Genomic DNA, 22,740 nt, shown 5'->3' with positions numbered 1-22,740 from the left:
ACACAGCAGGGGCTGTGGGACAGCCAGGAGCACTGGCTGTGTTCTGGGGTGACATTCCTCTCACCTCCCCCAGATCCCGGATTCTTTTCAAGAACCTCTTCTCAAAGAGGGTGGGATCCACCTCGGTGACGGGTTTCTTCTCCGAGACGATATCAGGATCTGGGGGGGAAAACATCCCAGGTCTGATTCCTGCGTGGTCTGACACTCCAAGGCATCCTTGCTCCTTTCCCACTGTCCCATCTTTCCCTCCTCAGACCCCACCAGCTTTCTGACAGGGAATTCTCCATCCCCTCGTGCCAGTCTGGATCTGCTCCCACACCCACACCCAGATTTCTCCTGGTGAGCTTCCCACCCTGGAGCAGCTCCTCAGCTTCCAAGAGGTTGGAAGGAGATGTTCTTCAAGGTCCCTCCCAGCCCAGGACTCCATGATCCCTCTCTCCAGGTGCCCCTGGCCTTACTCTGCTCCTCCAGTTTGTTGATGTCCCTCATGATGGCCCTGAAGAAGGGTCTCTGGTGGGGGTCGTAGTTCATGCACTGCTTCATCAGGTCTGCCAGCTCCTTGCAGGACGGCGTGGCCAGCACAAAGTGCCCCTCGTAGAACCTCTCCTTCTGTGGGAACAAACAGACATTCCAGGAATTTTAACATCCATGACTCCCAGTTCTGAGCTGGGCAATGGCTGGACTCGAGGATCTCTGAGGTCTTTTCTAACCTGAGCAGTTCTGGGATTCTACATCACAGGATGTGACCATTAAATCCTTATTTCAGTGTGAGCTTTGCCAAGGAAATTCCCCTTTTCAGCTGGAACTTGGATCTTTAAAAAATTCCTCTTGTGCTGGGTCTGGAGCAACCACTTAACACCCATGAAGTGTTTAAAAGGTGCTGAATTCACTTTCAGGAATCACTTCCTGCCAGGTTTTCCCATTTTTTATGCACCAGGAAGTGTTTGCCAAGGACACCCTGGGTGCTCCTCACAGCCCTGGGAGGTCCCAGCTCCAGGCCAGGTGGGACAAGGCTGGGATGGGCATTCCCAGCCTGCAGGGCTGTGGCCACAGGCAGGAAGGGCACAGCAAGAGGGACTCCAATTCTTTAAAGTGCAGTGAACAGCAGCAGTGTCCCCTGGGAGACCAACAAGAGATGTTTGGGAGAATCTCACTCAGCTTCTAACTGGACACAGGGGTTGGAAAAGGCTGGGAGAACTGGGATTGTCCAGTCTGGAGAGGAGAAGGATCCAGGGAGAGCTCAGGGCATAAAGGGGCTCCAGGAGAGCTGGAGAGGGACTGGGGACAAGGCATGCAGGGACAGGACACAGGGAGAAAACTGAAGGGCCCAAGAGGATGGATCCAAGTTTGTGTAACAGCTTTACCTCTGCTAAGGTCTTGTCTTTCAGTGGAGTTTCTCCATTATAGCAGATTTCCCACAGGGTTGTACCAAAACTCCACTTATCTGCAGCAATGCTGAGGTTTTTGGAATCTTCAACACACTCAGGTGCAATCCAGGGGATGCGCTCAACGCGCTCTGGGGTGAAACAATCAGGGTGAGAACATCACAGGAGGGAAAAACTGAATTATTCTTGTCTGAAATAAACTGGAGCTGCAGAATTTGTCCCGTTTCTTGATTCTCAAATTCCTGTTTTCAGAAGGATCTCACAGGCTCATGCCTGGAGCCATCCACAATCTGAGATTCCTTCTGTCTCACCTCACTGGACACAGTATTTTGTAAGAGAAAAGAATGCTCTCAACACCCCCTGAGTATTTGCAGACCCATGAAAGCTGATTGCTGCTATTGCAGAGCCACTTCTGGCTGCTATAAATGCCACTTCTCCCTTTCCCTGAGGATGTGATCCCGGCCATACCTTGCCTGGAGAGCACTGTGATGGGGATTCCTGGGTCACTCAGCTTTATGAAGGGCCCATACTCGCTATCAATGCCCTCTCTGGCCAGCAGGATGTTCTTGGTGCACACATTGCCATGCACCAAATCCTTGTCCTCCTACAGAAAAGCAGGGAAAGAACAGTGAGAGAGATCTCTGTGAGTGCTCCAGGATATCCACACCACAGGGGATCTCTAAAATATTCTGAGCTGAAATCCAAAATTACACCTGGGAAGAAATTGGAGGAAGAGAAGGAGAGGAGGAGCAGGGAGATAGAGTGTTCCCACTCCAGCACTTTTCCTGGGGGGAAATGTATTCCCAGCTAGGCCCCAGTGCCTTTGCCAAGGTGTCTCTTACCAGGTAGCTCAGGGCACTTGCAAGTTGTTTGGCCACTTTGAATTTCCATGGGGTTGTGAGAACTTCACTTTTCTTATGCATGAACAGATCCAGAGGCCCACATTCAACAAACTCTTCAACCATGATATCTACAGAGGCAGGTGCAGAAAGTCAGAGCTGCAGTGAATTGTTTGGAGTCACTGAATTTGTGTTCCCACCTCCCAGCCCAGACGGTTGGAAATTATTTTATTTCACCTTGCCCAAGGTTTATTCCAGTGCTCAGAGTCCAGATTAAAAGGCTGAGGGGCTTTGTGTGGTAAATGAACATTAAACCTGGAGCAGGCATTCCAAGGGTGGAATTTTAATGCACATAGCAGCTCAGAAAAATCAGCCACAGGCTGCTGTGCTCCCCTGTGCTCTTGCACCAAAATTCCTTCAGCATGGCCCTGTTCAACACCCACATGTAACTCAAATTCCTTTCCTGGGTCTGGGAGAGCTCAGGCTGGGACATTAATTTGTCTTTTCATTTTCTAAAGCTTTGCTCTCCTTCTGGTGCCCACCCCACATTAGGACTGTCTTGGCTTAAAAAGTCATATATAGGTGTATTGTATACATTTACATTTTTTATGTGTATATTTATATTTTACACGTATAAACATATAAATGTCTACATATAAATGTGTACATGCTTTATATGTATAAATATTACAAATATACATTTATTTTATACAAAAGAATGTATATTTGTAATAAATGTAATAAATTTAATCGGGCAAATTTCATGGGGTGCTTTGTATCCACACTGCCCCTGCCTCTGGCCTTCCAGCCTTGGGGAAGGCTCAGTCACAGAGTTGGAAAGGGAAATTTATTGGGAGATTTATTGGGAAATTTATTGGGAGAATTATTTAGAGCTGCTTTGCTGTCCAAACTCCACCCTGGGAAGCACCAGAGGCAGGAGCTGCCAGCCCTGTCCCTGTCCCTGTCCCCCCAGGTGCCATCCCCTGTCCCCCCAGTGCCATCCCCTGTCCCTGTCCCCCCAGGTGCCATCCCCTGTCCCCCCAGTGCCATCCCCTGTCCCTGTCCCCCCAGTGCCATCCCCTGTCCCTGTCCCCCCAGTGCCATCCCCTGTCCCCCCAGTGCCATCCCCTGTCCCTGTCCCCCGCTGGCAGCCGATACTCACTCTCCAGGTCGCGGACGCAGACGCCGTGCAGGAGCACGATGTGTTTGTGGGACACCTGTCTCATCATGCTGGCTGTCTCAAAGAAGGCCTGGGGACAGGGGGACAAGGGACATCAGCAGCGTGCCGTGAGCTCCACCAGCAGAGCAGCACAGAGCAGCCCCCGGCTCAGCACAGCCAGGGCCAGCAGGGCAGGGACGTGCCCCAGGGCTGGGCTGGACCCTCAGCACTTCCCCATTCCCTGCCCTTTTCTAAAAGTCATCCGTGTAGTTAAGCTTTAGTTCTAGCTAGAGAAGGTATTTGACAACAAACCTCGGTGTTTTCTGCATCAAAATAATATTTAAGTCACTTTAGCTTAGTAATTTAACTGTATTAATATAATAACTGAATTCATTTTTAAAGAGAACTTAGAGAATTGTTACTTTGACATAATTTTCCAATTCTCTACTAATTTACAATTTATCAACTGCTGCAGATACTAAGATAACATACAATGCCTTAATACTTGATAATTATCTAATTTCACGTGTGTTATTATGTGTATTATCTAGTTAATTCCTAATTACTATTAGTATCTTCTTTGTTACATATATTATTTTACTCTGATGTTTCTTTATACTTGTAACTGAAAAATGTCAGTAATAACAACTCATGTCATTATCTTACATATCTCTATATAATTTTATAAAACAAAATTAATCAAGATTGTATTTCTTATTAAAGAAAAGATACACAAAAGAAAAAAACTTGCCAAGGAAATGTCTCTGTGGCTGGGGTCCAGGACTTTGAGCAGGACTCGGATCTCTCTCTCGTTCTGATACCCTTCGTTCTCGTCATCCTTGAGGCTGAGCATCCCTGAGTAAATCTGGGTCCTGGTCCCTCTTCCCAGGTGCTCTCCCTGAGACACAGCAGCAGGGATTTGTCAGACAGGAAGCAAACAAGATTTACACGAATATTTATTGGAATCTGCACTTTTTTCTGTCTGTCTGATCTGAAATTGTTCCAGTGAGAAGCCAGTGCCAGGGAGCTGCTTCTGCTTCAGTGAGCTTGATGCCTTGTGCAGGCTGCCCTGGAGCAGAGGCTGGGCAGAGCTCCAGAATAAAGCAGGGATTGATTCAAAGGATCTCCTCCATGGATCCACCTTGGGCAGCACAAGAGCCCAGCCAGGGCTGCCCCCAAGATGAACCCAAATGGTCCCAAAATGCACGAGCGCTCCCGGGGTCTCTCCCTGGGATCAGCTCTGCTCCATGTGCACATTGCAGTTCAGTGTCCAATTCCAGCTCAGCCCCTGCACTCCCATCCTGCTTGTTTTTCTCTCTGCAGCCCACGGGGTTTGTGCTCCTGGCCTGAGATTTGGATCATTTGTCCTTGGTGCCCAGCTGGAGCAGGAATTGTTTTGTGTCCCTGCTCTGTGCACAGAGCTCACCATCCCCTCCTGTGAACCCAGCCCCACACACTAAAGCAGCTCAGAGTCTGAAAATGGAAAACCCAAAACCTGAGGCATCAAGCTCTGAGCATCCTCCCCCTGTGAATTCCTTGGATATTACACCTCCACATCACCCAACAGGTTCCCTGGGATTGAGCTTTCCCAGACTAAACAAAAGAATAAACAACAGCTGGGGCTCTTATTCACAAAGTGCTGCTGAGGTGATCTTTAATGTGTTTCCAAAAGTGAGAGGAAGTAATATTTCACTGGAAGGCTTTGTTTGGGGAAGCAATTTCCTCCAAAATAACATCCTGCCTTGGGATATTTTTGCAGGATGCTGACTGTAAACACACCAACCCAAACCCAATCTCTGTCTGCAGTGACACAACAAAAATACAACCAACACCTTTTTATTTCACAGAAGAAGGCAAGGGCACGATTTAAGAGCTCTTTTGGCAACATTAAATCTGATTTAAGTGTATTCAAGCCCCTGTGTGTTTCTTGAGGTTTATTCAGGTGACCTGAATAAATAACTACAAACATGGGGAAATTTGAAAATTTGAGGAGGCTTAAAGGCAGATTCTGACTGCTCAGGGCTTTTGAATACTTCACCTTTTTTTAGCAGAATATTCCCTTAAACCTCTGTTTCTCTGATAAGTCAGGCTTTAAAAATACACCCACAACAAATCAGCTCTTAAGACTCCCAAGAAATGACCTTAAAACTCCTCTTTTCCATTAGAAAACTTAAATATCAATTCCATTTCCAGTGAAAGGCATCACTCCTGAGCTCTTCTTTGTCCACACAAAGCCATACAAACAGCAGGATTCTGCAAGCAGAGGCTTAAATCCAAATAAAGCTCCAGCTGAAGTTTGCTGAGGGGAGCTGGGAGGGGCAGAGCAGGCAGCAGGGCTGGTTTGGTGTCCCCTGCAGGGCTCAGGGACAGCCACACTCCTGGGGAACAGGCAATTCACGTGGGGGGATTTTGAATGAGTTAGAGATGGGACTCTGGGTCACTTTAGATGATGGGATTTATTTTTCTTATCTTCTGCATAGGCAGCAAGGGTGAGTTGGGCTCACATCTTCACTGCATGGCTCAGAAGGTCACAAGACCTCTAGTGACAATCCTTTTATGGGTTTATTAACCAATAAACCACTGCCAACAAGGATATTTATGCTTTTCACCCAATCCTTACATATTTGGTCTTTTGGACCCATGCTACAGTATCAGCTTTCTTAGTCAATCATTTTATGGCACACAAACCTCCAGTGCTGCATCCTAAACTCCTTGTTACCTTTGTAACTACTTTTATTTTTTCTCTATCTTAAACTCTAAAACTCTAAACTTTCCTTTACTTAGCTTAACAGGTCTCTGCTTTAAATATATACATTTATTTTATAAATCCACATTCTCGCTTCCGGCACCTCAGTCTGGGAGCCTTTCCCAAGGTCTCAGGTCAAATCCAGGGTTTAATTCCAAGCTTTAAATGATAAGGCCCAAGCTCTGGGGGCTCCCTGCATGCCAGCCCCCCCAGGCTCCCACCTGCACGATCTCCTCCTTGCGGATCCGGTGGAAGCTCAGCTGTCCCATGGGATACACTGGCTGCCACTCCTGGGCCTTCTTGGTGGCCACCAGCAGGTTGGAGATTTCTGCAAGGCAAGGGGAGAAAATATCCTTAAAGATGTTCAGAGAAACTGCACTCCACCTTCCCAGTACCCACGTGGATGGAAAGGCATTAAAATCCAAAAAAAAAAGGGAGGGAAAAAGAATCTTGGGTTTGATTTCTTCTCATTCAACAGAGAAATCATTAAAGCACAGTTTCATATTGTAAATACAGAGTTATTATCAGCCAGATCAGGGTGATTTTGAACAACTGAACAGAGTTTTCTGCACAAAGATTGAAAGAGAAAATACCTGTGCTGTACATGGAATAAAATGGAATAAAACATCCCCTCCCCAGGGTGCAAGGGGGAGTCTCATCTCCTCTTCACCTCCTTCCAAACTCCCTCTGCTCTGGGAAGCACCAACAGCGCTCCCAGGGCACTGGAATTCAGCTGGGCAATGGGGAATGAGCAGAAGGAACAGACTCAAAAATCCACTTCCCACTGCTGCAGGGCAGATCCAGAGGTTCTGCACAGGAATTCTGCCTTCCAGGCATTATTTCCTGGGATTGGGATGTGTGTGGCCAGCTGGGCTTCCTCCTGCTGTGAGCAGAAGCAGGCACTGGGGCTAAATCATCATCTGGAATTCTGGAATCACCACACCCTGCTTCAGTCCTGCATCCCCTGCACTTCTTTGTGAATATCTGATTAAATACTCAAAAAGAAGGAAAAACCCACCAGGGAAGGGACAGACCAGGGAACATGCACTGAATCCTGCTGCAGCTAAAGCCAGGGAGAAGCTGAAGTGGGCAATCAACTCCCTGACCCTTTTTGTGTCATTTTATCCCCAACCCAGCCATTAAAATGAAACCAAAATATCAGAAGTGCCACGTGCCCCTGCTCCAGACCATGACCACGCTCTTGGTGCAGTGTGAGCAGCTCAGGGACTCTCCCAAAGCCTCAGAGCAGCAGGTGATTGATGTGGCTCAGTTATTCCCCTGCTAACAGGAAACCATTATCAGCTCTGCACAATCACCCCACTGTGCTTCCTCTCTCACACCAAACTGAGCTGCAAGGCTCTCAGAGTGCAAACAGCTCCAGAGAGTGCTGGCAGCACCCAACAACTGCCCCTTTGTCCCTCACACGGGACCTCACAGATGATTTCCTGCCACCAGGCTCTTCAGGACATCAGTTTTGGGACCAAAACCCTTCCCTGCTGCCTGGTGCAGATGAGTTATTAAACAGCAGCTCACAGTGAGAGCAAACCCAGCAGGTCCCAAACCTCTTTTCTCCTCCTCAAACCTGCCCATGGCATTTGACAAAACTCTTGCTTCCCAGACAAAGAAAAATCTTTAAACCTTTTTTTTTTAAAGAGCTTCACACCAGGATACAGCACTAAAAATACACAAAAAAAATCTGGAGATTGTTCCCTTGCAACAGCAAAACCCTGCAAGGCCAGGCTACCTCTGGGTCTGGGCTGGCAGCACCTCTTCAGGGTGAAGCTGATGTTGTCTGTCCGCAGGATTTGTCCCTTCAGGTGATCCATGAGGTCTTTCAAGGATGCAAAGGATTTGTTGGAGCCATGGAGGAAGTACCCCCCTTTCTTCACCTCGATCTGGAAGTTCTTGTAGGGGCCTGAGTTATTCATCACCTGGGGTTGGAGGGAAAAGAAAGGAAATAGGATCACTGGAGTGAAGGAATTGTTTGTAAAGCCACCAAAGCTTCCCAAAACCTTGGCATCACATGTAGCACCAGCTCAGCCCCTGAGCCTAAGTCAAGGTCCTCTAATCAAACTGCAACAAAGCAGAAAAAACCCTGGAATTCCTGGAATTTTCACTCCCAGGAAAGCTCAAAGAAAACAGCAACAACATAAAGATGCAATCAAAGCCCAAATTATTACTTTCTTTTTTTTTTCCAGAGCCTGAGATTATGCAGAAGTGTTGCTCTTCTGGAGCAATTTTCTCTTTGCTTGGTCAGGAATTGCAGAATCTGGAGCAGGGTTTCAAAATCTCAATTTAAAAATAGCAAAACTGCCTCTCCCACCCCAGACTGTCCAAGGAGATGTCAGGCTGGTGTTGGGATCCTCCAGTTTCACTGGGGAAGGGCTGAACTCCTGAACTTCCCCATCCCAAGAGCTCTCAGGGTCTCCCCTCTGCAGCTTTGGGTCACCTCCCCCTTCCCTCTTTTCCAAGACAAAATTCCTTTCTTGCTTTACTGTTAAAAGAGAGAGCTGATCATATTTTATTTTTTTAATATCTACAAGAGGATAAACCCAGTATCAAATATCCCCTCCTGACTCACCACTGATTCCATGACCATTTTTTGCTAATGAAAGGATTTATGTTATCATTTTTATTATTTATTCTTTATTATGTATTATTTAATTTATTGTTTATAATTATTCTTGTGTGAACACTTTAAATATCCTCCCAAACCACCAAGTCAGCTGCAGGCTTCCAGCTGAGGCCGGTGTGGGAATAAAATCCATCAAGGGAATTAAATCCATGCCCAAAGAGGCTGCAGGGAAGCTGAACCTTGCTCAAGGCAAGGTGAAGTGACAAATCCTCCGTGTCATGAGTTTAAAATGCTTCATTTTTATCATGTTCCTGCACAGTCTGACTGGGAGGAATGGAGCTGTTCTGGATTTAATTAACCCCATTTGGAGAGACAGCACAAACGGCTGGAAAAAAAAGCCAATTCCCTTCCCAGAGCTCAGGGTGAGTGCCCTGAGAACAAAATCCCACCCCCAGGGATTGCAGGGAGCAGATTCCAGCTGGGAATGGCCAGCTGCCTGTACCTCTGAGCCCTCCAGACACGTCACAGTCATCAGGATGTGGTTGAAGTTGGTGCAGCTCCACCTCAGCACGTACATGCCCACCTCGTTGCCCTCCTGCCTCAGCTTGTTGATGGCATATTCCGTGCTGGAAGGGAATGGGCAGTGAGAAAAACCAACCAGGCAGCAGCCAAAAATGTGGTTTTTGAGAGCAAACCTCTGTTTGGGGGGTAGGAGCAACTTAGAAATATTTATGTTATTATTAAAGTAGAATTTGAGAGTGCATTGCTCACGTTGGGCTGCACAGAGTGAGGGAGGGAGGGAATAATAAAGGGAATTCTGCATCCAACACTGCAGGTGAACTCCTGGATTTCTACAGTTTCCCTTGAATAAAGGGAATAAAGAGAAAGAAAAGGAATAAAGGGGAATAAAGGGAACAATAAATAAATAACAATAAAGGGAATAATAAATAAATAACAATAAAGGGAATAATAATAATACAAAATTAATAAATTAAATAAAATAATAAATAAGAATCAAAATTTTCCCAATAAAAGGAAAAGCTACAAAGATGGGTGGAGGGAAGAGAATTCCTTTAGGTGTTTAAAAACCCAAGGCTTTGTTCATCCACCCAGGAACTACTGGGGTGAGTGTGGAGACACTTCCACTCTTTACCTAAAATATTCCCATGTGTCCATGGAGAAAACTCTTGGAACACTCTTTAGTGCAGAAATACCAAGTTCATAGATGATTAAGGAGAGAAACACTGATTTTTTTCTTTAACAAAATGAAGTTTTGGTAACCACCACCCACTCAAACCCCACATTCACTGTGAGAGGAATTATCAAAATCAGACCCCTGAACGGCAACAAGGCAGAAAAAAGCCAAAATTCCTGGAATTTTCACTCCCAGGAAGGCTCAGAGAAAACAGCAACAACAAAGATGCAATCAAAGCCCAAATTATTACTTTCTTTTTTTTTTTTTTTTCCAGAGCCTGAGATTATGCAGAAGTGTTGCTCTTCTGGAGCAATTTTGTCTTTGTTTGGTCAGGAATTGCAGAATCTGGAGCAGGGTTTCAAAATCTCAATTTAAAAATAGCAAAACTGCCTCTCCCACCCCAGACTGTTCAAGGAGATGTCAGGCTGGTGTTGAGATCCTCCAGGCAACTGAGGTTTAAAAACATTCAAAAGTTTTCTCCCAAAACCTTGGCATCACATGTAGCACCAGCTCATTCCTGCTCCTAAGTGAAGGTTCTCTAATTGAATGGCAACAAAGCAGAAAAAAGCCTAAAATTCATGGAATTTTCACTCCCAGGAAGGCTCAAAGAGAAGAGCAGCAACATAAAGATGCAATCACCCAACAAAAAAGGCTTTTTAAAAAAAAGTTTTAAAAGATTTCATTTCATTATCAGTTTCCTTGAAGGGTGAGACATAAGAGATGAAAAACTCTACACCATTCTATCAGAACTTATTTCCTGGTTAGAACACTTTAGAAATGTTTTTATAAATTAGTTGTTACCACACAATGCTGCTAATACTTCTAACACAAATCACTTATATTTTTACCTATATTTAACACCAATCACCTATATTTTTACCTATATTTTTACCTCCATTTAACACCAATCACCTATATTTTTTCCCCACGTGCCCCTGCTACAATGCATCTTCCACAGCTCTAATTCTCTAAAACATTTGGTGTTTTTGCAAGGCCATCTTTTGAAACTTGTTGAAACTTATTTCCAGTTCCATCTCTCTCTCAACAATGTCATCTTTATTCCATGGCATTCCTAAGTCAGCACACTTTATCTCTGTTTGCACACCAAACTACAAAACTGTGTGAGCTTTCTGTCAGGTTTTGAAATCCTTTAAAATCCATTTCCCACATCTTCCCCTGTTTTTTGGACTGTAAAAACTTCTTTGATGGTCTCATTTATCATTGGCTGCACAAGGCACTGTTACTGATACAACATATTAGTAATACACTATATTATAAAATATTTGTGTCAGGACACCAGGAATGCTGGAACATCCCTGGAATGTTGGCATTTAGTGGCCATTCCCTGCCCTCCCTGTCCTGGCTCCACTGTCACAAATTCAGGAATTCCTCATGGGATTTGGGATTTTGAATTTTGAGAAAAATTCTGTGCCAGTGTGGACACAGCTGCACTTTGAACACCATTTTTGCTGTGCCCAGTGTCAAGGCTCCTCCCCTCATCCAAAATTGATGTTATTTGCACTCAAAATGTCCCTCAGTTGTCACCTTGTGCCCAACTCCAACCTGGCTCCCCATGGAGGGGAAAGGATCCAGCAGGGAATTAAATGATCCAGCAAGGAATTAAGTGATCCAGCAGGGAATTAAGTGATCCATCCAGGGAATTAAACCCAGGCTACAGGGAATTGACTGATCCAGCAGGGAATTAAATGATTCAGCAGGGACTCAAGCCCAGGTTCCTCCAAGCTGAGGTGAAGGGACAAATTCTGTGTGTGAATTTCAAATTCAAATTCAGTGTGTGAATTTCAAACTCTGTGTGTGAGTTTCCAATTCAAATTCTGTGTGTGAATTTCAAATTGTGTGTGTGAGTTTCCAATTCAAATTCTGTGTGTGAGATTCCAATTCAAATTGTGTGTGTGAATTTCAAATTTAAATTGTGTGTGTGAGTCTCCAAATTGTGTGTGTGAATTTCAAATTCAAATTCTGTGTGTGAGTTTCAAATTCAAACTCTGTGTGTGAGTTTCCAATTCAAATTCTGTGTGTGAATTTCAAATTCAAATTCAGTGTGTGAATTTCAAACTCAAATTCTGTGTGTGTGAGTTTCCAATTCAAATTGTGTGTGTGAGTTTCAAATTCAAATTCAGTGTGTGAATTTCAAATTCAAATTCTGTGTGTGTGAGTTTCAAATTCAATGTGTGTGTGTGAGTTTCAATTCAAACTGTGTGTGTGAGTTTCCAAATTCTGTGTGTGAGTTTCAAATTCAAACTGTGTGTGTGAGTTTCCAAATTCTGTGTGTGAGTTTCCAATTCAAACTGTGTGTGTGAGTTTCCAAATTCTGTGTGTGAGTTTCCAATTCAACCTGTGTGTGTGAATTTCAAATTCAAATTCTGTGTGTGAATTTCAAATTCAAACTCTGTGTGTGTGAGTCTCCAATTCAACCTGTGTGTGTGGGTTTCCAAATTCTGTGTGTGTTTCAAATTCAAACTGTGTGTGTGGGTTTCCTCACCATCCTCTTGTTGTCCTGCTTGTTGATGCTGACTGTGGCCTCCTTGATGACGACGTGGGTGATCTCAGGGAAGTAGGAGAAGCTGTTCCACGTCTCCCGAAGTTTGTGCTTCTCTTCCTCCTTTTTGCTTTTGCCATCGGATTTTTTCTTCTTCTCTTTCTCTGTCTGGACAGGCTGCAAATGTATTTGGGATAAAAGTTTTAGTTAAAACATGTTTAGCACAGGGGTTTTCACTCTAAACCAAAAATTTATTCTAGAATAATGATATAAATTAATTATTTATTAGTTAGAATTATAGACTGGCATTATTATATAAATTATAAAATTAATACAAATTACAGAAGAATAGAAAATAATTATTCATTAATTAGAATTATAGAATGATTATTATATAAATTATAGAACATAAATTTTAGAGTAAAATTTAGAATATAATGCATTGTAATATATTTACTATAAACCTAAAATTCATTCTAGAATAGTAATACAAACTATTTATTATTAGAAGTAATATAAACTATAGTAATATAAACTATTTATTATTAGAATTATAGGATTCTATAATTAGAATCCTAATTCTATTAGGATTAATAATAGAATAATTATATAAACTATAAAAATAATATAAATTACAGAATAATAATATAAAATACAGAATATGATGTATTCTAATATATTTACTCTAAACCTAAAATTAATTCTAGCATAATGATATAGATTATTAATTAGAATAGAATTATAATATGGATTATGCAATTAATATTTATAGAATAATATTATAGTATATAGAATATAATGTGTTCTAATACATAGAAAAATCTATTTAATTCTGCCTTTATTAATCTATTTAATTAAAATCTATTTAATTAAGCCTTTATTTTCCTGGTAAAAGGGCTGCCCACAGAGGCTGCCCAGTGTCCAGTCTTGGATAAAAGTCCTGAGCCTGCTCTGGTCTCCAAACTAAGCCTAAAAAGGGGGTTGGGCTGGAACCTCCTGAGCTCCTTCCAACCTGGATAATCCTACCAAAGCCCCTCCAATACCAAGGTGCTCCGCAGTGTCTGAAGACCACAACCATCTTCCAGCAGCTGTTATGTCCCAAAACTCCCCTTTAATTCCCATTTCTCGGGGGTACTCACACTTGGCTTGAGCCTCCACTGAATGCCATTGTTCCCTGTCACCATCACTTCATACTTCTCGTTGTCTCCACAGTTGAATTTATTCATCTCATTCTCAGCAGAAATCAGCAGAAACGAGGTCTCAAAGATCTCTGCCCCGTAATATTTGGTCAGGACCTCCATGGTGGATAAATATTTCACCTTCAGGTCCCGAGGGGAGACGCTGTTGTTGCAGATGGTTTTGTTGTTGAACTCCTTCAGGAAATGCTTGAAAACGTTATTGATCCGAATCCTGGTCAAGAAATTCCTCTGCCTGATGGTCCTGTTCAGAGTCTCAGGGATATAATGCTTGTAACTGGGAGGAGAAGCAAGGGATTAAATGAAATTGAATTAAATTAAATTAAATTCCTCCTGGGAGAGCAGCAGAGCCAGCAGGGACAAAGGATGGATCCCAGCTCACCTGATGTCCTTGGGAAGCTCTGGCAGCTTCACGTTTTTCTTGATGGCATCGTGGGAGATGGCCAGGACAGCCATCCCCAGACACTCATTCTCAATCTCATGGACCTCCTGGTCGTTTTTGGGATCTCGGATGGGTGCCAGGCCTTTCACTAGGTCATACTGGCCCTTAACAGAACAAAAAACCCCAAATTACCCAGTTGGTCTTTCCCAGATTTGTCCCTGAGCTAGGAATTGATACCAGGATCCTTGGGCAAGGAGAAGCTGGAACCTCCTCCCATTCTTTTATACATCAGCCCACCAAAAATTCACTTTTTAAAAATTAACTACAGAAATCACCATCCCTGGCCCCTTTTAGTACCTTTAATATTTATTTTCTGCTCCACAAAACCAACTTTGTGCCTCTGCTTTATCCCTGCCCTTCCCATGCAAAGCCTCCATGAGTCTCCTGGATTCATCTCCAAGCCAAGCCTTGCTCTGGGACAGCCTGGAAAGGGTTTGGTTATCAAAGAGCAAAGACATTTCTGTGCCAGGTTCCTTTAATATTTCCTTAGAATTCTCTTTCCTTGTGGTTCTCAGTGTGAAAATCCTGCAGGAATTCTACTCAGGATCAACACTAAATGGGATTTCCTCCCTGCATTCAATCTGCTCTTTGATCAATCTGAATTTTCCCTTTTTTTTGGTGAAACCTGATAGCTTCTCGTTTGAAAAATCCTTTGGAAGGCACAAGAGGAGAGCAAAACTGCAGTGAGGTTATCAATCTTTATCACCACGGGGTTATCAGTAAATGTTTGTCAATCTTTAACACCACCCAGTAACAAAACGTCATTAAAAGGACCCAGCCCTGCCAGATTTCCCTCGGCTGCTGCTCCTCTCCAGCCCCAGCTCTGTGCAAATGCCCCACAAAAGGTGACTGACAGTGTTTAGAAACACAAATAACTCACTGTAGAAGAAAATATCTATAAAAATAAAACCCTGTTTGGGAGAGTTTCTTTACACCTCCTTCATGCAGCAAATCCTCTCCTCTCCACCAGGCAGCAGCAAAAAGAAAACCCTTTCCAATACTAACAGGAATATTTTAGGAGCCTAAGAAGAGGCTTTTAAAGCAGAATCCCACACTTTTTTATGGGACAAAAATCCCATAAAAATTTTATTTACGGGAATACAGCATCAGAGACAATTCCAACCTGTGCAAACATGTACTCCAGGGAATTGGCATCCAGGATGGGGGTCCCCTCTGGGGCCAGCTTCTTGTCATAGGCCTTGGCCCTCCTGGGGGAGTGTCTCCACACCGAGGGCTCGCTCTCGCTGGTCCCGTGCCAGTTGGTGAAATAGTATCTGCCAAAAAAAGTCACAGACGTGAAAAATGTTTTGGGAAAAGCCTCCCTTTCCATAAGAGAATTTGGGTTTTGGAAAGTAAAGCAGTTCAAAGCAAGAATTGGTCAAACTTCTGCCTGAAGGTTAAGTGGTCCACCATTCCAGCACATTCCTGGCCTGAGGAACTGGGGGAAATGATATCATTATTATGAATTATTAGATTGTTTTTCCATTTTTATTTTTTTCAGAGAGATTTGAGGAAAGACAGATTTGGGAATGCTCACCTGGAGAGGAGAAGGTTCCAGGGAGAGCTCAGAGTCCCTGGCAGGGCCTGGAGGGGCTCCAGGAGAGCTGGAGAGGGACTGGGGACAAGGATGGAGGGACAGGACACAGGGAATGGCTGTGAGCTGAATGTGGGTAGATTTAGATATTGGGACATTGGAAAGAAATTCCTGGCTGGCAGGGTGGGCAGGCCCTGGAATAGAATTCCCAGAGCAGCTGTGGCTGCCCCTGGATCCCTGGAAGTGTCCAAGGCCAGGCTGGAGCAGCTTGGGACAGTGGGAGGTGTCCCTGGGATGGGATGGGATGGGATGGGATGGGATGGGATGGGATTTAAGGACCCTCCCAGTCCAAACCAGTTTGGGATTGACATTTATAAAGCCCCAAATCTGCAGTGGTCAAGGCTGGAGTGGCCCAGCCTCAGTGCAGAGTCAGGATCCTCAGCAAAATAAAGTGAATATTTTTAGTTGAGCTCTTCTTAGGCAGGAACTCCAAAACTGAGCCAAAAACTCCTGACCAGAAGCAGAGGATCCTCCAGAACTCCTTGGGCTGAGGCCTGGAGAGCAGAGCAAAGCAAATCCTGCTGAGATGCAGAGGAAATGACTTTGCTTCCCTGTTCTCCTGCAGAAGAGGAGTCAGAATTAATAACTCCAATTCTTGTGTTATTTCCTGAAAATAATCATGGGCAAGGTATTGTGTATTGTTTGGGACTGAGAGGAGACTCTGCTCCTTTTCCTAATTAACTGCTCTCATTAACACAGTGCTGAGGAGCTTCAAAAACAATTGGAGCCCCATTGTTTGAGGGGGGAGCAAATAAAGGAGAATCTTTTCCTTGGAAAGCTGCACGGCTTCCTGGGAGAGATTTTGGGGATTTCACTTCCACAAAGGGAACAGGAACAGGAATTTCCCAATGAGATGGGGAGGGAATTGTGCCCCTGAGCTCAGGGGCAGGACCCAGCCCTCCCTCAGAGCATCTTCCACCATCACTCATCATCATCTTACATATCTCCATGCAATTTTACAAACCAAAATTAATCAATATTTTGTTATATTACATAATATTCTATCTATTATACAATATTTTATTATCTAATGTATTACTTATTATAATATTATATAATATTTTATATGTTGCATTATGTATTATGATAGTCTATAACATTTTATATTACATTACACTATTATATAAAAAAAATCCTCCAATCCCTACAAAAAACATGAGTTTACTTGTATTTTAACAAATACAAAATCTAAGTTAATTTCAATAAAAAATAGAAAACTCTGTCAAGTACAAAAAAACCACTAACCACTCCACAAACAAAAAAAAATCCACACATACAAATATGAATGACACAACAATTACAACCCTTTTATTGCACCCACCTGTATATTCATATAAAATTTATATAATTTGATAAAAAATATAAACTTTGAGTCCCTTTATAAGAATAAAAACTGATAGTACTATAAAAATTTTATTAAATAATAACTTAAAATATAAAATACAATCAAATATATATACAAGAAATAATTTAAAATGTTATCAATACAGTATTCATCATTCAAACAAGAGCAGAGATGTTAAAAATCTAGATATTAAAAATTTTAAATTTTCTCCACTAAGGAACACAAACCCACAAAATACTAGAAAAATACTACACAAACCCACAAAATACTAGAAAAATACTACACAAACCCACAAAATACTATAAAAATACTACAGGAATCCACAAAATACTACAGAAATACTACACAGATACCACAAAAATACTACAGAAAGCCACAAAATACTACAGAAATCCACAAAAATACTACAGAAATAAAAAAAAATACTACAAAAATTCTACACAAGCCCACAAAATCCTACAATCTGCTTCCAAAATCCCTCCAGAAAGGAAGTGGATCCCTTTTCCACAGCAAAAATCAAACCCAGCTATGGAAGAGTTAAATTCTCCTCCCCTGTGAGCAATGACTGCAGGATATTACAAAATCCTGGGGTTTCTCTTTTTTAAAACAAATCAAATAAATAGAACTTGAGGCAAGTGAGAAAACCACAGGGAACTCACAGAGTTTCTGTGAAAAGTCCTTTTAAAACATCACCAAAAGTGCAGCAGCATCTGGCACTGATTTAGGGCAGAGGAGGAGAAATTCACACAGAAAACAAAAAGTTCTCAGCAGAGGGAGGAAAGTCAAAGCCCTACAAACATTTCAGCCCAGTCACATTGTTTTAGAGATATCAGTAAAAAGGACATGGCAAAAGCAAAAATACAAATTATTTAATTTCTGAATTGTCATGTAGAGTTAATCCACTGCTCTACTGAAAAAAAAAAAAACTTAAATTAAAAAAAAATTAAAATTAAAAAAAATTAAAAATTCATTTCTGAATTATCATGTACAGTTAATGCACTGATCTATTAAAAAACTTAAAATTAAAAATGAAAAATTTAATTTTTTAAAAAATTCATTTCTGAATGATCATGTACAGTTACTCCACTGCTGTATTAAAAAAAAAAAAAATTAAAATATTTTTAAATTTATTTTTTAAAATAATTCATTTCTGAATTATCATGTACAGTTAATCCACTGCTCTGGAACACTTCAAATTCATCCATAAAAGCACTGACACAAATGGTTTGGAGCCAATTTTCCAATTAACTGTGACCTTGCTCACTCCCAGCTTTGTGAAAACAACTTCTTGTGCTTTTCCAGCTTTTTTTTTTCCAGGTTAAACCCCAAAGATGCAAAGAAATCAGGAGATATTTGAAGCTCCTGCTGCTCATCTCTCCTCTAAGCTGTGCTGCTTTTGGTTTTGCCTCCCTGCTTCTCCAGGGAGCTCAGCAAACAATAAATCTCATTTTGCAGGTGTTTTCTCTTACCTCATGCGATAATGGAGCCTGAAGGATGATTTTTCCTCCACCTTGAAGACCTGGTTTGGTGCATACCAGAGCTTTTTGTTCTCATCATACAGAGCAAAGAGGTTGTGGCACAGAGGGGACACAGCTGGCACAAAAATACACAAATGGATGAATCACAAAGCTCCAGCGCACATCCACACCCCAAAACACAAAAGCATAAAGCAAATATTGGATCATGAAAAGAAACTGATACTGGGATTAGCTTGAAACAAATATTAGGGAGGAAAGGTTGAGGTGGAGCTGTCACCTTGGTTCAACCCAGGGGGTTTGGGGTGGATTAAACAGATATTTCTGGTGTTAAAGTGATCCTCAAATCCTGATTCTGCCCAAGGTCTGAGCTTCAAAGAAATTACTTAAAACCTTCATTCTGTCCAGGTCACAGAAAAGGGAGTTTTACCAAACCCACAACTTTGTTCTCAGCTTTATTTTGTTAATAAATTCAACCCCCAGAGGTGAAAGGAGGTTTTGGCAAACAAGCAGAAAGCTTTGCTGGCTCCACAGAGAAAGACCCCAGAGAAAGCTTTGGTCTGTTCCAGCTAAGAGCAGACTGTGGCATTAATGGGCTGATCTGCTTTAACCCTGCATTTACTCCATCCCACATCTGTTTGGGAGAGATGTTTACTCCATCCCAGACCTGCTGGAATTCCTTGTCCCAGCTCTGGGAGCAGCTGCACCATCTGTGGGTTCACAGCTCCCAAAAGAAGATGCTGCACACCAGCATAAATAGGTGGGTGTTAAACACCCCTCATTGTGCTGAAATCTCTTAATAAAACAACAGCAGCACTCATTTGTGAGGTTTGTCCTGCAGATTTCCATAATTTCACCCATTTCCATGGAAGAGCAGCAATTAGGCAAATGAGCTGAAGGGGATTACAAGAATCCAGGGGAAGTGGGCAAAGAAAACATTTGAGAGCTGCAGGAAAATTCCTGCCCAGTTCCCCTGTTCACACTCCACAGCAGCTGGACAAGGTTTGGTGCTCCATGGGAAAAGAACCTCAGAAGTGTAAATACAAAAGCCCACTGGGCTGTGAGATCAAGCAGATATTAAATCCACTTTTTCTGTGGAATTACAGGTGTTTTGCTGAGCCCCAGCCCAGAGGGAAGAGCACAGCACAGCCTCTGACACGTGAGGGATGCACACGAAGCCGAAGCAGCTTTGTGGGGATTTATTGGGACAGGGAGGCTCCTCCTCTGACTGACACACAGAGGATGCCTCACTTTGGCTGCTGCCAGGCCCCTGGGAGCTGAAATAACCCCAAATACTCACAACACTTCTGGGCAGCCTCAATGCACAGCTCCTCCGAGGTGAACTCGCCGCTGGAGTAATAGATGGGGGCTTTGTCCTGAAGGTAGAAGAGGATTTCCAGCCCCTGGTGCTGAGCTTCCAGGTTGAGCTCGTTTTTCTTGGTGCTCCTCATTTTTGCACAGAAAGCCATGGCTTTGCAATCTTCTTTTACGTTGAGATACTGGGAGTGCAGGGAAAAGAGCAAAGGGAAACGTGAGGGGAGTTGGGATTGTCAGGACACAAATCCAGGACACAAACCCTCAGGTGGGGATTTATCCCAAACCAACGAGGTCAAAAGGGGAAAAAAGAAATGGCAGTGATTATTCTGGTTCTGGGAACTCTGCCCCAAATCACTCCCTCCTCTTCTAGTGGTGCCACAGCTTTCCTGCAAGGTTTCTCTTCTCAAAGCAGAAATAACTTTCACATCCTTCAGCACCTCGTTGGCTGAAAAACAACACTTGAGCCTGAGCGATTTAAACAGCTCACTTGATGTTTCCTTTTTTAAAAAGTCAGCTTCTATTTTTACAGCCCCTTAACAGCAAAATATTTCTCATTGTTTTCTCCCCTCTCACCCTTTGTGTTTGAAACTGCTGATGGTTTATGAGTCATGATGTATTTTATAAGATTTATTGGCATTTATTTTTTATTACTACTTCTCTGTCTCTCCAGGAGAACAGCACTGAGTAGGTTTAATGCAAGAGCTTTTAGATTGCCAAGGATGCACAACAGGGCAGCTCTGACTCAAAAGAAAATTGCATTTTATACCCAGTACTGAAATAGAAATAGCAGAAAGTTATTTGAGTTATCTGGGCTCCTTGTTCCATGTTTTTCTAAGCTTTAAAAAGCCCAAATCAACAATTTTATAGTTTATGAAATTAATCCTCCCACCGAAAAAAAAAACAATAAAATATGAATCCCCAAAGCAAACACACCTGCATTTATGTGCCTGTGGGATCCTCTACACGACTGAAATGGGTCTTCACTCTCCCCAGGAGAAGCTTCACTCTGACTGAAAAAAAAAGGAAAAATAAATATTATCAGCTGGAGGCACAAGTGAAATGGTCAGGCTGATAACATTCCACCTGCAATCCCAGGGAACAGAGATTATTATTATTATTATTATTATTATTATTATTATTATTATTATTAGTAACAGAGATCTGGATCTGATCTCAGCCAAGCCAGTCCCAGGAACCACCCAGGAGTTTGGGCACATCCACTGATCCCTTCTGACACTTTGGGGGCACTGCCTGGGATGCAGCCAAAAGCCAGGAAAACCTTGGTTATTCCCTGGATTTCCCCCTATTTTCAGTCTGGAATTGTTCTCATCACAAGCCTCAGCTGTGACACCACAGGGACGTTTTCCTCTGTGCCTCACCTCCTCCATGCCTCCATTCCTCACATTTTTCATTAGATATTAATTCCAATTCTTCCCTGCTCTCTTGTTTTTCCTTCACCTCCCAGATTATCATTTAAAATGTGTTCAAACAAAACCTGGCAGTGCTGCTGGTTTGGGAAACCTCACCCATCACTCATCTGAGGCTGAACATTCCTCCACTTCCAGCCTCCATCCCTCCTTTTTCCCTCCTCCCCATCCCTGCCAAAATGTGTTTCAAAAAATGTCTTTCAAATAAATAATAAAAAAATTATTTTTGCTTCACCAGTGTGAGTTAATCTGACCTAGCAGACTTCAGCAAATATTGCTTTAAAAGCCTGAGGCTTAGTCTGGGAAAAGTCAGACAGAGCCACACAACTTCCCTGGTGCTTGGGAAGAGCCCAGCAACCCAGAAAAAAAAATTATATTGAAGAGCCTGGCACACATTCCCAACTAAACTGCATTTTTCTGCCATCCCTGCCACTTGAATGCTGAATTTGAGGTTCCAGACACAATCTCTTGGCAATAATATGGGGAAGAAGTAATTGAGAGTGTGATTTTTGGGATATGCACACAAGCCAGGAATTATTTCTGCACAGCACCATAAAATTGAAATGCAAAAGGTGAAATATATTAACTTGAATCTCATTAAAACCCCCTGTTAAATTACATATAACTGAAGCTCAATATATTTTAATGTGTGTGTGGGCCTAATGTTAAAAAGATTGCCCAGATGTTTTAAAATGTGAGGGGGAATATAAAACCACTGCATTTCACAGATTCATAAATCAAACTTCTTGTTTTTCAACACAGCAGCTTTGCTTTGGTTAAAAGCTCCTACTCTTGGTTTTAGTCACAGCAATTCCCAGAATCCTAAAAACCTTTAAGTGCTGCTTCATTTACAAAACCTTCTGGGTTTGTACCAAACAACCCACCAATCCATGATTTATTATTTCCTAATGGGTTTCCCAGACATTCCCCTGCTCATTGTCAGGGATTCACCTTTTAAAAATGCATTTTTATCCTCCAAAAAGGCTCCTTTGAGCCAGACAAATTCCTGCTCTGTCTGAGCATCCTTCTCCACACCTACACAGCCAAATGCTTCCTCTCTGAAAAAGTGATTTTTATCCTTTGCCACAGTCTCAGAGCTTCACAAATTGTTATTTGTGTATTTTTTGGTCTTTTCTCTACTCCAAGGATGTCAGGGATGTGCTCAGCCCCTGCTGCATTTGCTTTTTTCAGGCATATTTTAATTTCACTTAGTTTCTGTTTTTTCCAGTGGAAGCAGCTCTTTCTGATGCACCCTCCAAAATATTTTTGGGAATGCAGGATGGCTTTTCTTGAGATCCCACTCCCCCAGTAAAGGCTTTTCCTGCTTATTTAAAATCCTGACCCACCCATGGCTGGCCAAGGGAAGCCAGGTGAGGAATTCTTTCCCTCACACACAGACAGAGCCCTCAAAAACTTCTGGTATCACAAAGAATTATAAAATAGGGGGAGGGAAGTCTAAAGGTGGCTTGTTAATCAGTTTGGCCACTAACATTAGGATATTTGGGAGATAATCATATTTGGTAAAAACTCAAGTTCCTGGCTATG

The 22,740-nt window shown here is 42.6% G+C and overlaps 1 protein-coding gene across 1 annotated transcript in view; it reads right to left on the bottom strand.

Annotated features, from left to right (window-relative positions):
• JAK1 (Janus kinase 1) overlaps positions 1-22,740 on the bottom strand; it is a 61,937-nt gene that overhangs the window by 4,051 nt on the left and 35,146 nt on the right. The window contains exons 4-20 of the mRNA XM_041421662.1: positions 20,702-20,778; positions 19,752-19,950; positions 18,446-18,569; positions 15,161-15,311; positions 13,978-14,141; positions 13,539-13,872; positions 12,403-12,576; positions 9,207-9,401; positions 7,874-8,060; positions 6,351-6,457; positions 4,135-4,281; positions 3,387-3,474; positions 2,228-2,355; positions 1,854-1,989; positions 1,365-1,516; positions 459-609; positions 65-159 (exon numbers count right to left, since the gene is read on the bottom strand). Of these exons, the coding sequence (XP_041277596.1) occupies positions 65-159; positions 459-609; positions 1,365-1,516; positions 1,854-1,989; positions 2,228-2,355; positions 3,387-3,474; positions 4,135-4,281; positions 6,351-6,457; positions 7,874-8,060; positions 9,207-9,401; positions 12,403-12,576; positions 13,539-13,872; positions 13,978-14,141; positions 15,161-15,311; positions 18,446-18,569; positions 19,752-19,950; positions 20,702-20,707 (2,538 nt within the window). The 5' untranslated portion in view covers positions 20,708-20,778. The remainder of the gene's footprint in view (positions 1-64; positions 160-458; positions 610-1,364; positions 1,517-1,853; positions 1,990-2,227; positions 2,356-3,386; positions 3,475-4,134; positions 4,282-6,350; positions 6,458-7,873; positions 8,061-9,206; positions 9,402-12,402; positions 12,577-13,538; positions 13,873-13,977; positions 14,142-15,160; positions 15,312-18,445; positions 18,570-19,751; positions 19,951-20,701; positions 20,779-22,740) is intronic.

Source organism: Onychostruthus taczanowskii, unplaced genomic scaffold, assembly GCF_017590055.1.
Source record: "Onychostruthus taczanowskii isolate IOZ18803 unplaced genomic scaffold, ASM1759005v1 scaffold7, whole genome shotgun sequence".
Taxonomy (NCBI): Eukaryota; Metazoa; Chordata; class Aves; order Passeriformes; family Passeridae; genus Onychostruthus; species Onychostruthus taczanowskii.
The sequence above is the reverse complement of the archived record's forward strand: the minus strand, read 5'-3'. Positions and strand labels throughout refer to the sequence as shown.